General features: G+C 51.0%; 1 protein-coding gene across 1 annotated transcript in view; it reads right to left on the reverse strand.

Annotated features, from left to right (window-relative positions):
* RYR1 (ryanodine receptor 1) overlaps window positions 1–15,656 on the reverse strand; it is a 159,845-nt gene that overhangs the window by 24,742 nt on the left and 119,447 nt on the right. Inside the window, exons 89-91 of the mRNA XM_058426182.1 lie at window positions 5,703–6,044; window positions 1,378–2,184; window positions 193–263 (exon numbers count right to left, since the gene is read on the reverse strand). Of these exons, the coding sequence (XP_058282165.1) occupies window positions 193–263; window positions 1,378–2,184; window positions 5,703–6,044 (1,220 nt within the window). The remainder of the gene's footprint in view (window positions 1–192; window positions 264–1,377; window positions 2,185–5,702; window positions 6,045–15,656) is intronic.

The following is a 15,656-nucleotide window of genomic DNA, read 5'->3' on the forward strand; positions in this document are numbered from 1 at the left end:
ATGTTGCCCAGGTTGGAGCATTTATTTCTTGATTCTTTTACTCAGAGCCCCTCCTCTGTGCTTGAGTCTGGGCTGGGTGATGCCGAGGACACAGGGTGGCCAGGACAGCCTCGGGGCCTGACCTCTGGAGGCTCCTAGTCTAGGAGGGAGGCAGTGATAGGGGTTAGGCCCTTCAGCCCCAAGGCCACTTACTCGGCTTTCTCCGGCTCCAGCTCTGGTTCCGGCTCTGGCTCTGGTGGAAGCTCCTCCTCCACTCCATCCACCTAGGGGCAGGGCAAGCATCAGGGCTGAGTCCCCACCCTAAGCGCTTCCCAGGGCTGCCTGCCTGCTCCTCTCATCTCCTTTCTGTCTTATTTCCAAGTTTTACACTTCCTCCCACCAGAAAGAGGCAGATGATGATTCCCATTTTACAGAGGGGAAACTGAGGCTCATCGAGGTGAAGCCCTTTGCCCAAAGCACTGCGCAGGGTCGGGCTGACTCCAAGTACAGCTCTGCTTGTCCCCAGGGCTTCCCACCACCTTGACCTCCGCATTCCCGTGGCATTCCCAGCACCAAGGGTCTGAAGGTGTTTGGGGTCCCTTCCTCCATGGTGTACTTCATTCCCACAACGAGTATCTCCAAGGGTCTTTTCCTAGTGGCCCTGACTCTGTCTCGGGACTTTTTTTGTCTTGGTCTTTCTTTTCCTTTCCTTTTTTTTTTTGAGACGTAGTCTCACTCTGTCACCCAGGCTGGAGTGCAGTGGCACCATCTTGGCTCACTGCAACCTCCGCCTCCCGGGTTCAAGCGATTCTCCTGCCTCGGCCTCCCGAGTAGCTGGGATTACAGGCGCACACCACCATGCCCGGCTAATTTTTGTATTTTTAGTAGAGACGGGGTTCCACCACGGTGGCCAGGATGGTCTCAAACTCCTGACCTCAGGTGATCGGCCCGCCTCAGTCTCCCAAAGTGCTGGGATCACAGGTGTGAGCCACCGCGCCCGGCTTAGTTTTGGTCTTTCTTGCCCTCTAATTTGGTCTCTGGGTTTCTTACTCTCTCTGGCTCTCCAGGTATCATTTTCTCTACCTCTCCCTGGCCCTGCACTCTGCCGGGCCCTGCACTCTCTCTCCCCGGCCCTTTCTCCAGGTCTCCATCTCTGAGCCGCTTTCTCTGTGCCTCTGTGTATTCCTCTGTCTCTGAGCGTCTCTCTTGACTGGCGCCCGCTCTGTCTCCGTGTGCGTCCTCCACGTGTGCGTCCTCCGTGGGTGCGTGCGCCCTGCGTGTGCCTATATCCCCCTAGCCAGTTCTCTCCTCTGTGTGTGTCTCCACCCAGCCGGGCTCTCTTCCTCCCTCCAATCCCCCATCTTTCCAAAATCCCAAAGTCCCCGCCTGCTCTCTCACCCCCAACTTCCTCTTGAGGATGGGAGAGCCCTCGGGCGTGGGCGGTTCCGCAGGCGTCGTGTCCCCCATGTCCCCGAGACCGCCAGCCCCTTCAGGCCGGAAGGGGCCCCCATCGGTCACGGCCACCGCCCCGTCGGCGCCGCCCGGCCCGGCCTCGTGCACCGCCTCCTCCTCGTCTCCAGCGCCCTCCGCGGCGTCTCCTGCGCCCTCGCTGGCACCCTCGCCGTCTGCGTCTCCGCCCGGCCCGGCCGGCTGCTCGCCGTGCACCTCGTCGCTGGTGGGGTCGGGCATGCCCGCCAGGAGCTCGGTCACCGTCACCTTCTTGGCGCCCTCCACCAGGCCGCCGCCGAACAGCGAGCCCCAGAGCAGGCTCAGCGCGCCCGCTGCCGCCCCCGCGCCAGCGGCCCCAGCGCGCGTCACTGCTGCCCAGAGCAGCGCCGCCACCGCGGTGGCCGCCTCGCGGGCCGTGAGCCGCCGCAGCCGCCGCACGCGCCGCCGCAGGCTGCGGTAGCTGAGGCCGCGCAGGGCCCGGCCTGCGGCCGCCACCACCCGCGCCGTCGCCCCCGCTGCCGCCGTGGCCGCTGTGCCCTCGGGCCCTTCCGCGCCCTCCTCCGCGCCCTCCGCGCCCGCCTCCGCCGCGCCCTCGTCCTCGTCGGTCTCCGGCTCGCCCTCGGGCTCCGAGATCTGCGCGGCGATCTGCATCTCGAAGATGGTGTCCTCGCAGAAACTCACGAAGAGCTCCATCTTCTCAGCCTCGCCGCCCTCGTTCACCACGTCGAAGATGAACTGGCGCTTGGACTCCTTCACCTGAAGCGCGGGGCGGCAGACAGGATAGGGGCGCCGTCAGCGGGGGCTCGGACAGCAGCGACAGCGCAATGGCAGCTACAAGGGGTCACCGCGGCAGGCGCTGTTCTAAATGCATTGTTGGTATTTTGTTTTGTTTTTGACACGGGGTCAGGCCCGGCGCGGTGGCTCCGCCTGTAATCATAGCACTTTGGGAAACCGAGGCGGGCAGATCACTTGAGGTCAGGAGTTCGAGACCAGCCTGGCCAACATGGTGAAACCCCCGACTCTACTAAAAATGCAAAAATTAGCCGGCGTGGTGGCGCACCCCTGTAATCCAAGTTACTCGGGAGGCTGAGGTAGGAGAATTACTTGAACCCGGGAGGCGGAGGTTGCCATGAGCTGTGATCGTGCCACTGCACTCTGGCCTGGGCAACAGAGTGAAAGTCTGATGCATTGTTGGAAAAAAAAAAAAAAAAAAAAAAAGGATCTAGCTCTGTTTCCCAGGCTGGAATGAAGTGATGCTCTCTCGGCTCGGCTCACTGCAACCTTCGCCCCCAGGGTTCATGTGATCCCCATGCCTCGGCCTCCTGAGTAGGTGGGATTACAGGTGCCCGCCACCATGCTGGGCTGAGTTTTTGAATTTTCATTAGAGACAGGGTTTTGCCATGTTGGCCAGGCTGGTCTCGAACTCCTGGCCTCAAGTGATCTGCCCGCCTCAGCCTCCCAAAGTGCTGGGATTACAGGCATGAGCCACCATGACTGGTAATTTCTAAAAAAAAAATTTTTTTTGCAGAGACAGGGTCTGGCTGTGTTGGTCAGGCTGGTGTCCAACTCCTGGCCTCAAGCAATCCTCTGGCCTTGGCCTCCTGAAGTGCTGGGATTACAGGCAGGAGCCACAGCGCCTGGCCACGTTGTTGTTTTGGTTATCAATAGCAAACCTATAGAGAGAGCTTCAGAGAGCACTCATTGCGGGTACTCCTGTGAATGCTTCAATAAGGCCAGGCCCCATACAAGCAGTTTCCATAAAACTCACTTAATTCTCACAAACAAGCCTAGGGCTCGCGGGTTTTCTTCCCATTTTACAGATGAGGACAGGGAGGCCCAGAAAGTTACATGCCCAGGTGACACAGACAAGGTGGCACATACAGGATTCGAACCCCCTGAGAGCTGGCTCCAGAATGGATGTGTTTAGCTTCCTTGAGAGGAGGAGCATAGTGCTTAAAGGCAAAGGCTCTGCAGCCAGCCTGCCTGGGTTCAAATCCTGATTCTGCCACTGAGTAGCTGGGTGATTTTGAATTAACTCTCTGGACCTCGGTTTTCCCCTCTGTAAAATGGGCATAATAGGACCTACATTATAGGGTTGGTGTGAGGCTTCAATGAGTTAATAGATGCTGCATGATTAGAACAGCACCTGGTGCCTGATAAATGCTGTATAGTGGGCAGGCCATGGTGGCTCACACCTGTAATCCCAACACTTTGGGAGGCCGAGGCGGGCGGATCACCTGAGGTCGGGAGTTCAAGACCAGCCTTGCCAACATGGCAAAACCCCGCCTCTACTGAAAATATAAAAATTAGGTGGGCGTGGTTGCACATGGCTGTAATCTCAGCTACTCAGGAGGCTGAGACAGGAAAACCGCTTGAACCCGGGAGGTGGAGGTTGAGTGAGCTGAGATCGTGCCACTGCACTCCAGCCTGGGCAACAACAGCAAAACTCCGTCTCAAACAACAACAGCAGCAACAACGCCGTACAGTGTTCCCTATTATTATACTGCCCCACAGGTGCTCCGAGGCCACATGGGCATACGTGGATGCCTGAGAAGCAGGGGAAAGTGGAATGGGAAGGGGTGAGCAGAAGGAAGCGGGTGTTTGGAGGAATAGCACTAAGGGAAAGAGTGTTTGTGTGGGGGGCACGCAGGGTCAGAGGAAGAGGGGAGGCAGAGCTCCCCCAGCACGTGCAAAGAGTGAGTGGGAAGGGCCGTGGTGAACGGGGGCTTCCTGCAGAGGCAGGGATGTGCGGACATCCTGGGTGCCAGGATGCTGCAACCACTAGTGTGCCAGATGGGGGTGTGTATGCAGTGGGGCCCCGAGGGGCATAGATCAGTGTGCAAGATCTCAAGGGTTCCTTCGGAGTATGTGAGGAGACACTGGGGGCAAGGGAGGGATCAGGAGTAAGGAGGGTGTGGCGGCATGGGAGGATGCCAGAAGTGTGCAACCATGAGAGGCTCAGTGTGCACGGTGGACGTGGGCACACGGGGCAGGCGTGCAAGGGCCTGGGACTCTATGGGGGGACAGGAGGAGTATGAGTGTGAGAGGGGCCTGCAGTTATGCAGTGTGCATGAGGCAGGCATGAATGTGGGAAGGGGAGCCAAGAGTTCGTGTACTGGCTCCCAGAACATGAGGACGGGGCTCCGTGTGCGACATGAGCCCGCGTGCATGAGCTAGTGTCCCCTGAGGAGACATATGAAGGGCCCAGTCATGAAGGAGGTGACGGGTGCGCAAGCCTCCTGGGCTATGAGTGTGAGACAAGGAGGGGTGTGCAAGTACCTGGCGGCATCTGAGAAACAAGCAAGTGTGTGTGCAAGAGAATGAGGTGAGGGTGTGTCAGGGCCGTGTGGGGAGTGCGAGGGAATGGGGAGGGGAACCATATGTCAGCCAGGTGTGCCAGCTGTGCTGGGAACACGCCGGGACCACGTGAGCGTACCCTTGGGGCAAGTGAGTGTGTGAAGGGCATTCAAGCATTTGTGGGCTGGGCATAGGAGGAGCTGAGATAGGGCACGTCAGATTAGAGAGTAGGTCTGAGGGCTCTTGTGGGTGAGCCTGAGACCGTGGCCCGGGTGAGCATGGTTGTGCCAGGGCTACAGTGAGGGCAAGTGGGCAGTGAATGAAGCATGCCAGGATTCTGGGAGGGCTCATTGGCATCCTCAGGGTGTGTGTGCAAGAGGTGTGCACCCACGTGTGGGCCCAGAATAAGTTGGGGTACACATCATGTGCTAGGACTTCAGAAGGCATCTGGGGGCACACGTGATGACTGGTGAAGGGTGGGTCAGCATGCCAGGGCACCCCAGAGCCCCCAAGGCGAGCGTGTACGAGAGTGAGCATAAGCGGGCCAGGACCAAGAGACGGCACACCGGGAGCTGCTGGGAAGGTGAGCAAGGGGTGTGTCGCCATGCGGGGTCGAGGAGGTGAGTGTGGGTAGGGCTGCATCAGGGCTATAAGGGCCTGCCAGAGCTCCCAGGGTGTGCGTGTAAGGGGAAAGCATGGCGTGTGAGCAGCCATAGGACACACTGACCCTGCTTCATGCCCAATGGGTGTGCATCCTTGTGTGGGCCAGGTCCGCAAGAAGTGGCCAAGGGCGAGCCAGGGATGTGCAAGGGCGCAGCCGGGCAAAATGTGTACAAAAGGGTGGGCGTGGGCTTGCTGGAGCAGGGCAGATATGCGAGGCACGCACAGCCCCCTGTGGGGTCTGAGGGTGCAGGAAGTGAGCACCCGCATGCCCGAAGCCCCAGGAGGCGAGCTTGCACGCGCGCGGGTTCCCTGACCTGGGGCATCTCCCACTGGGCACGGTTGGTCTCTGAGATCTCGAAGTAGATGCGCTCGATGCGGCGCGAGGCGCCCATGATCTCGATGCGGCCCAGGTAGGGACGGAAGTACTCAAGAATGCTCTCGGCCAGCTCCAGGAAGTTGTGCAGGCGAGGGTCATGCGGCACATGCTCCGACAGGTTGGTCAGCAGCACCGCCACATTGAAGCCGATGTCACGTGCTGGCTCCTGGAAGCGGTTGGCGAACTCCTCGCAGTTGATCATTTCGTTCTCATCCGCTTCGGAGCACGAAAGCAGGAACTGGATTTCTGGACCGCTGAACTGCTTCTGGCTGTCCATGGCCTGGGGGCGGGCAGGGAGGTCAGTGGGGTGACCTAGAGAGCCTCAATTCTTTTTTTTTTTTTTTTAAGACAGGGTCACGCTGTGTCGCCCAGGCTGGAGTGCAGTGGTGCAATCACAGCTCACCACAGCCTCAACACATCCCCTCTCGTCCCCATCCCCACCCCCAGGCTCAAGTACCCAGCCTCCAGAGCAGCTGGGACTACAGGCACACACCGCTACACCTGGCTAATTTTAATTTTATTTTTTTTTGTAGAGATAAGATCTCCCTATGTAGCCAAGCCTGGTCTCAAACTCCTGGGCTCAAGGGATCCTCCCACCTCAGCTGAAAGTTGCTTTTTTTTCTTTTTTCTTTTTTTTTTTTTTTGAGGCGGAGTTTCGCTCTTGTCGCCCAGGCTGGAGTGCAGTGGCGTGATCTCAGCTCACTGCAACCTCCACCTCCCAGGGTCAAGTGATTCTCCTGCCTCAGCCTCCTGAGTAGGTGGGATTACAGGTGCCCACCACCACACTTGGCTAATTTTTTGTATTTTTAGTGAGATAGGGTTTCATCATGTTGGCCAGGCTGGTCTTGAACTCCTGTCCTCAGGTGATCCACCCACCTCGGCCTCCCAAAGTGCAGGGGTGACAGGTGTGAGCCACTGCACCCAGCCATAACACTCTTTTTCTGTTATCCTGCTAATGGAAATGTAGGTTGCTTCCAGATTTTTTTTTTTTTTTTTTTTTTTTTCCCTGAGACAGGGTCTCACTCTTTCACCCAGGCTGGAGTGGTGCAGTGGCGCGATCTCAGCTCATTGCAGCCTCCACCTCCCAGGGTCAAATGAGTCTCGTGCTTCAGCCTCCTGAGTAGCTAGGACTACAGGTGCATGCCACTGCGCCTGGTGAATTTTTGTATTTTTTTGTGGATGGGGTTTTGCCATGTTGCCCAGGCTTGTCCCAAACTCCTGAACTCAGGTGATTTGCCCTCCTCCACCTCCCAAAGTGTTGAGATTACAAGCATAAATCACCAAGTTCACCCAAGATTTTTTTACAGACAACACTTTTCTTGAACATTCTTGTGCTGATTGCCCATGCATTTTTGCAGGAGGTTCTCCAGAGCAGCATAAAATGTTCTTGACCGCACTCACCGTAAGAATACATTTTACAATGTGACTCAAAAAAAAAAAAAAAGTTTCATGACACAATTCTGACCTTTGCTGTGTAGCACACTCTGCAGTGTTCTATTTTATTTCTAAAGATGCTGGTCACGAGTTATGCATTGCTAAATTAATTTCATTACCTACAGATGGGTAGCAATATGCAGTGTGAGAAATGTTGCTCTGGGGTATGAACAGAAGCAAAATTTTCTGGCTCTCAAAAGTGCTTTGTAAAAACCCCAGAACTTTGCAAAATGCTTTCTAAATGAGTAACATGCTTTGCAAATCATGAAGGGCTCTAGAAACCACAGAGCATGGAGACATAATCACACCGGAACCCCTCACCTGCCTTCACCTCGTCTGCCTGCCTCCCCTCTATCATGAGCAGTGTGACACTGTCTCAGAAATCCACCTCTGGCCAGGCGTGGTGGCTCATGCCTGTAATCCCAGGTCTTTGGGAGGCCGAGGCGGGTGGATCACCTGAGGTCAGGAGTTTGAGACCAGCCTGGACAACATGGTGAAACCCCGTCTCTACTAAAAATACAAAAATTAGTTAGGCATGGTGGTGCATGCCGGTAATCCCAGCTACTTGGGAGGCTGAGGCAGGAGAATGGCGTGAACCTGGGAGGCGGATGTTGCAGTGAGCCAAGATTGTGCCATTGCACCTAGCCTGGGCAATAAGAGCAAGACCCTGTCTCAAAAAAAAAAAAAAAAGAAGCCCACTTCTCCACAGGGGCCTGGGACACTATCACCTCCATTCACTCCTAGACTCTGCTCTTGTGATTTGCTGATCTCTCTTTGTCATCATTCATTGCCCATCCCTTTATTTATTTATTTATTTATTTACTTACTTACTTATTGAGACAGAGTCTTGCTCTGTCTTGCCCAGGCTAGAGTGCAGTGGCATGATCTTGGCTCACTGCAGCCTCCACCTCCTGGGTTCAAGTGATTCTCCTGTCTCAGCCTCCTGAGTAGCTGGGACTACAGGCGTGTGCCACCACACTGGCTAATTCTGTATTTTTAGTAGAGACAGGGTTTTGCCATGTTGGCCAGGCTGGCCTCGAACTCCTGACGTCAGGTGATCTGCCCGTCTGGGCCTCCCAAAGTGCTGGGATTACAGGCGCAAGCCACCACACCTGGCCTATTTAAAAAAAAAAAATTATTTTTATTTTTATTTTTTGAGACAGAGTCTTGCTCTGTCACCCAGGCTGGAGTGCAGTGGCGTGATCTTGGCTCACTGAAACCTCTGCCTCCAGGGTTCAAGCAGTTCTCCTGCCTCAGTCTTCTGAGTAGCTGAGATTACGGGCATGTGCTACCATGCCAAGCTAATTTTTGTATTTTTGGTAGAGATGGGGTTTCGCCATGTTGGCCAGGCTGGTCTTGAATTCCTGATCTCAAGTGATCTGCCCACCTTGGCCTCCCAAAGTGTTGGGATTACAGGCATGAGCCAGGCCTTTTTATTTTTCATTTTTGTGGGTACATAGTAGTTGTATATATTTATGGGGTAGATGAACTATTTTGATATAGGCATGCAATACGTACTCACATCAGGGTTAATGGGGTATCCATTCCCTCCGACATTTATCCTTTGTTTGTGTTACAGTCTACTTACAGTCTTTTAGTTGTTTTACTTTATTATTAATTTTTTGAGACAAAGTCTATCTCTACTACCTAGGCTGGAGAATAATGGAGTGATCATGGCTTGCCATAGCCTCGACCTCCTGGGCTCAAGTGATCCTCCCGTCTTAGCCTTCCAAGTTGGGACCACAGGCATGCACCACCATACCCAGCTAATTTTTTAAACAGTTTTTTTGTAGAGACAAAGTCTCATTATGTTTTCTAGGCTGGTCTTGAACTCCTGGGCTCAAGCGATCCTCCCACCTCAGCCTCCCAAAGTGCCGAGATTACAGGCATGAGTCATCGTGCCTGGCTAGTATTTTATTTTATATTTTATTTTTTTATTTTATTTTTGAGAGAGTCTCACTCTGTTGCTCATGCTGGAGTGCAGTGGTGCAATCTCAGCTCACTGCAACCTCCGCCTCCCGGATTCAAGCGATTCTCCTGCCTCAGCCTCCCGAGTAGCTGGGAATACAGGCGTGTACCACCATGCCTAGCTAATTTTTGTATTTTTATTTCTTTTTTTTTTGAGACAGAATTTCGCTCTTGTCACCCAGGCTGGAGTGCAATGGCGTGATCTTGGCTCACAGCAACCTCCCCGTCCTGGGTTCAAGTGATTCTCTTGCCTCAGCCTCCCAAGTAGCTGGGACTTCAGGCATAGGCCACCACGCCTGGCTAATTTTTGTATTTTTTGTAGGGACAGGGTTTCACCATGTTGCCCAGGGTGCTCTCTGTCCCTCTTGTTCCCATCTTTCAGCCTTTCCATTTACTGTCCCCTTTGCCTGGGACACCACAGCCTCGCTGATTCATATGGTACCTTTCAACTCTCAGCTTTGCTGTCCCCTCCTGCAGAAGGCCTTCCTCCACCAGCCAGTTTATAGGGCTTACCACACCCTGCTCACTCCGACGCCCTTCAGACCACAGATTATAACCTGCAATTACTTTGTGTATTTCGTTATTTGCATCTGCCCCTTCCCACTGGACTATCGGCCCCCACAGTGGGCTCTCTGTTTTATTCACTGCTGTACCTTCAAGACTAGGGCAGTGCCTGACACACAGTAGGCACTCATACTCATTTGTCAAGTGAAGGAAGCATCATGAAAACTAAGAGGCTGGGCGCCGTGACTCATGCCTATAATCCCAGCACTTTGGGAGGCTGAGGCAGATGGATCACTTGAGGCCAGGAGTTCAAGACCAGCCTGGCCAACATGGTGAAACCCTATCTCTAGTAAAAATACAAAAATTAGCCAGGGTGATGGTGGGTGCCTGTAATCCCAGCTATTTGGGAGGCTGAGGCAGGACAATCACTTAAACTTGGGGGGTGGAGGTTGCAGTGAGCCAAGAGCATGCCACTGCACTCCAGCCTGGGTGACAGAACGAGACTCTGTCCATCACAAAAAAAAAAAAAAAAAAGAAATGAGACTATCGCCATTTTGCAATCTCTAATGAATGAATGTGTCTGAGTGTTGAGCAGAAACAGCTGCTGGCATCTGGAAAGGAGGTGCCTCCTGGTGGAGGTACGCAGCAGCCCCACATAGGAAGGTTCTGGCTAAAAAACTCCTTACACCCAAATCTGAATCTGCTCAAACTTCGGCTAAGTCCCACTTTGGAGGAAACCCAGGGGACACAGGAACACATGAAATGACACCACAAAGATGCATCGGTCAGGTCCAGACTATGGGAAACTCTACAACTAGGACAGCGCTATCCATTGATAGACTTAGTGTGAAAAAAGAATGAAAAATGTCAAGCTAATCATTTTTTAGATTGATTATGGCCAGGCACGGTGGCTCTTGCCTGTAATCCCAGCACCTTGGCTGGCTGAGGAGGGTGGATTGCTTGAGCACAGGAGTTTAAGACCAGCCTGGGCAACATGGCAAGACCCCGTCTTTGTAAATAAATAAACAGGATTGATTCCATGTTGAAATAATATCCTGAGTGTACTAGATTATGTGTAGTGTTTCATCTTACTTTTTTTTTTAACAGGGTCTTGCTCTGTTGCCCAGGTTGAAGTACAGTGCCATGAACATGGCTCACTGCAGCATTAACCTCCGAGGTTCAAGAGATCCTCTTGCCTCAGCCTCCCCAGTAACTGGGACTACAGATATGTACTACTACACCTGGTTATTTTTTAAAGTTTTTATAGAGACAGGGTTTTGCTATGTTACCCAGGCTGGCTCAAACTCCTGGCCTCAAGTGATCCTCCTGCTTTGGCCTCCCAAATGCTGGGATTATAGGCCCAAGCCACCATGCCTGGTCCTCTTTTTACTTTTTAAAAAACATGGCTATTAGAAAATTTAAAATTATGGTGACTCACGCCTGTAATCCCAGCACTTTTGGAGGCTGAGGAGGGCAGATCACTTTAGGCCAGGAGTTTGAGACTACCCTGGCCAACATGGCGAAACCTTGTCTCTACTAAAAATACAAAAATTAGCCAGGTGTGGTGGCACATGCCTGTAATCCCAGCTACTCAGGAGGCTGAGGCAGGAGAATCACTTGAACCTGACAGGTGGAGGTTACAGTGAGCTGAGATCGCCCCACTGCACTCCAGCCTAGACAACAGAGTGAGACATTGTCTCAAAAAAAGGAAGAAAATTTCAAAATACACATACTGCTCATAATGTATTTCTGTTGGACAGTAAAGATCTGCAGGACTGGATCTCCAGGAGATAAATTGCAAGGAAAAAGAAAAGATAATAGGGGAGAAGCAAGAGATGAAAGATGATTTTAGAAAGTATCAGCCAATTGCAATGGGTGGCCCTTGTTTGGATTCTGATTTAAAGCTACAAAAAATCCTGATAGTTACATGAAAGTTATGAGATTTGGAAATCTGCACACTCACTAGATATTTGATGATTTAAAGGACTGTGACTACTTTTTTATTTGTACTGTTTTATTTTTGGTTAGGAGTGATGATGACATTGTGGTTTGTTAAAAGGAACGTCTTTTAAGGCCACACACACATACACACACACGCGCGCACGCATACAAACATGCATTTTTTTTTTTTTTTTTTTTTGAGGCAGGGTCTCACTCTGTTGCTCAGGCTGGAGTGGAGTGCAGTGGTGTGTTCAGGACTCACTGCAACCTCAACTTCTCGGTCCTCCCACCTCAGCCTCGCAAGGAGCTAGGACTACAGGCATGTGCCACCACACTCAGCTAATTTTTTGTATTTTTAGTAGAGACGGGGTTTCGCCATGTTGCCCAGGCTCTTCTCAAACACCTGGGCTCAAGCAATCCACTCTCTTGGACCTCCCAAAGTACTGGGATTACAGGCGTGAGCCACCGTGTCTGGCCAAGACCATATATATTCTATGATACCATTTATATGCAGTGTTCAGAATAGGCAAATCTATAGAGGCAGAAAGATCAGTGGTTACCGGGGGCTGGGGTGGGGTAAGTGGTAAATGACTGCTAACGGGTATGGGGTTCGTTTTCAAAGGATGATTAAAATGTTCTAAAATTAGATTGCAGGGATGGCTTCATAATTCTGTGAACATGCTATAAACCACTGAACTGTACATTTTAAATGGGTGGATTTTATGGTATGTACATTCTATTTCAATAAAGACACTTTAAAAAGGAAGTGTTTTAATTAAGAGACAAATAAAATTTGCAGATAGGAAAACAATGAAGATAACCTCAAGACTGTTTACTGACTAGGAATAAATCAGTAACCAAAATGTGGTTTCTGTTGGGTGAGGTGACTCATTCCTGTAATCCCAGCGCTTTGGGAGGCTGAGGCAGGAGGATCCCTTGACCCAGCAGTTCAAGACCAGCCTGGGCAACATAGGGAGACCTCATCTCTGTTAATATAATTAAACATTTAAATAAATAAATAAAATGTGATTTCAAACACCAGAAAGGGCCTTCCAAGCTATAGTAGATGTTTTGAAATCTACAAAGTACTTCATCAATGAAGATGTGATTTTTAAACTGTCAAGAACTCTGGCAACCATGAAGAACTTGGGAAATTATAGAACAATGCTACTTATTTTTTTTTTCTTTTGAGACGGAGTCTTGTTCTGTTGCCCAGGCAGGAGGGCAGTGGCACAATCTCGGCTCACTGCAACCTCCACCTCCCAGGTTCAAGCAATTCTCTGCCTCAGCCTCCCGAGTAGCTGGGATTACAGGCGCATGCCACCATGCCCAAGTAATTTTTGTATTTTGTAGTAGGAACGGGTTTCACCATGTTGGCCAGGCTGGTCTCAAACTCCTGACCTCAAGTGATCTGCCCGCCTCGGCCTCCCAGAGTGCTGGGATTACAGGCGTGAGCCACTGAGCCCAGCCACAATGCTACATTTTTTTAATGCAGATTTTCATATGAATGGAAATGCAGAAAAAGCATCTGGACTTTGGGAGGCCAAGGCAGGTGGATCACTTGAGGTCAGGAGTTTGAGATCAGCCTGGGCAACATGGTGAAACCCCGTCTCTACTAAAAATACAAAAAATTAGCTGGGTGTGGTGGCACATGCCTGTAATCCCAGCTACACGGGAGGCTTAGGCATGAGAATCGCTTCAACCCGTGAGGCAGAGGTTGCAATGAGCTGAGATTACACCACTGCACTCCACTTCAGGCAACAGAGCAAGACTCCGTCTCAAAAAAAAAAAAAAAATTCAAAATTTAAACTACACTGCAATACCGTTTTTCACCTATCAGATTGGCAAAAATCCAAAGATTTGACAGTGCGGTCTGGTGGCGAGGCTGTGGGGAGACAGGCACACTCTCATATGATATTAATGAGAAAGAAAAATGGAGGGCAATGTCTGTCCAAATGACAAATGCATTTACCTTTTAACCCAGCTATCCCACTTCTGGAAGTTTATCCTCTGAGATGAACCGCACATGATTTACAGAATGTTGTATAACAAGAGTAATTGTTTTTGTTTGTTTGTTTTTTGAGATGGACTTTCACTTTTGTTGTCCAGGATGGAGTGCAATGGTGCAATCTCAGCTCACTGCAACCTCTACCTCCCAGGTTCAAGTGATTCTCCTGCCTCAGCCTCCCAAGCAGCTCAGATTACAGGCGCATGCCACCATGCCTGCTAATTTTTTGTATTTTTAGTAGAGATGGGGTTTCACTATGTTGGCCAGGCTGGTCTCGAACGCCTGACCTCAGGTGATCCACCTGCCTCAGCCTCTCAAAGTGTAGCAAGAGTAATTGTTATAGCCAGCATTGCTTTAGGCCCAAATACTACAGCCTTCCTCAGCACATTTCCCTCCATCTGCTGGAACTCCGCAGTAATACATGTATAAATGTAAAATGTCTGTGGTATAAATGACACCCTTGTGCAGTGCACAATGTGTGCAACTGTCCATGACAGCCCTGACTGCAACATGGGTTGTACAGCAAAACATTGGGAATAAAGCCAGTGTTCATCAATGAAGAATAGCAAATAAACCATAATATACACATAGTGTGGAATATTGGACACCTGTAAAAAAGAATGAGGAAGCTTCCTATATCTCCAGAATATGTTGTTAAATAATGCAGACCAGTGATGTTATACCTATTATGTACAAAATGAGAAAAACAAGAATACCTGTTTGTATTTTCATTTAAAAAATGATGGAAGGATACAAAAGAAACTAATGAAAGGGCTTTACCATAGTAGATGTGGGGAAGAGTGGATTGGAAAAGAGCAGGAGTAAGACTTCTCACTTCAAGCCTTGCTATATTTTGATATACATTTTTTTGAGACAAAGTCTTGTGCTCTGTTGCCCAGGCTGGAGTGCAGTGGCACAATCATGGCTCACTGCAGCCTTGACCTTCTGGGCTCAAAGGATCCTCCCAGCTCAGTCAGCCTCCAGAGGAGCTGGGACTACAGGTGCACACCTCCACATCCAGCTAATTTTTTGATATTTTTTTGTAGCAATGGGGTCTTTCTGTATTGTCCAGGCTGGTCTTGAACTCCTGGCCTCAAGCAATCCTCCTGCCTTGGCCTCCTAAAGTGCTGGAATTACTGGTGTGAGCCACAGCACCTGGCTATATTTTGATTTTTTTTTTTTTTTTGATACAGAGTCACCCTCTGCCACCCAGGCTGGAGTGCAGTGGCGCGATCTCAGCTCACTGGAATCTCTGCCTCCCAGGCTCAAGGGATTCTCCTGCCTTAGCCTCCTGAGTAGCCGGGATTACAGGCACCTGCCACCATGCTTGGCTAATTTCTGCATTTTTAGTAGAGATGGGGGGGTTCGCCATGTTGCCCAGGCTGGTCTTGAACTCCTGACCTTAAGTGATCTGCCTGCCTTGGCCTCCCAAAGTGTTGAGATTACAGGCGTGAGCCACTGTGCCCAGCCTATATTTTGATTTTTAAAATCGTGAGTAATTATATATTCAAAAAATAAAATGAATACACTTTTCCCAGTTGCAGATTATAACTTTGTGTAACAGATGTTGAGCTGTAAAATGTCAGGTAGGTGACATTAAACCCTGTGATCTGTGCAGCCCCAGTCAGGAGAGATCATTACTCATTTTCAGTTGTGAATCATGTGTACCTTAGTTCCTGCAAATGCTTTTTGCTTCTGTTGTAGCCACCTCAGACTCTCTCCCTAAACCTGCCAGGCTCGAGAGTAGGGCTGAGACCCCCAGCCAGGGCCCAGCCCCCAGAAAGTGCTCACTGACTATCGATTAGACCAGATTAACAGATGAATCTGGAGGCAGTGTACTCTGGGGCCAGATCGCCTGAGGTCTAACCCTAACCTTGTCACTTATTAGCTGGGTGACCTTAAGCATGTCTGTTTATCTCCCTGTGCCTCAGTTTCCACATCCATAAAATGGGAATAAAAAGCAATCCTGGCCAGGCATGGTGGCTCACGCCTGTAATCCAGCACTTTGGGAGGCCGAGGCAGGTGGATCACGAGGTC

Source organism: Hylobates moloch, unplaced genomic scaffold, assembly GCF_009828535.3.
Source record: "Hylobates moloch isolate HMO894 unplaced genomic scaffold, HMol_V3 SCAFFOLD_13, whole genome shotgun sequence".
NCBI lineage: Eukaryota > Metazoa > Chordata > Mammalia > Primates > Hylobatidae > Hylobates > Hylobates moloch.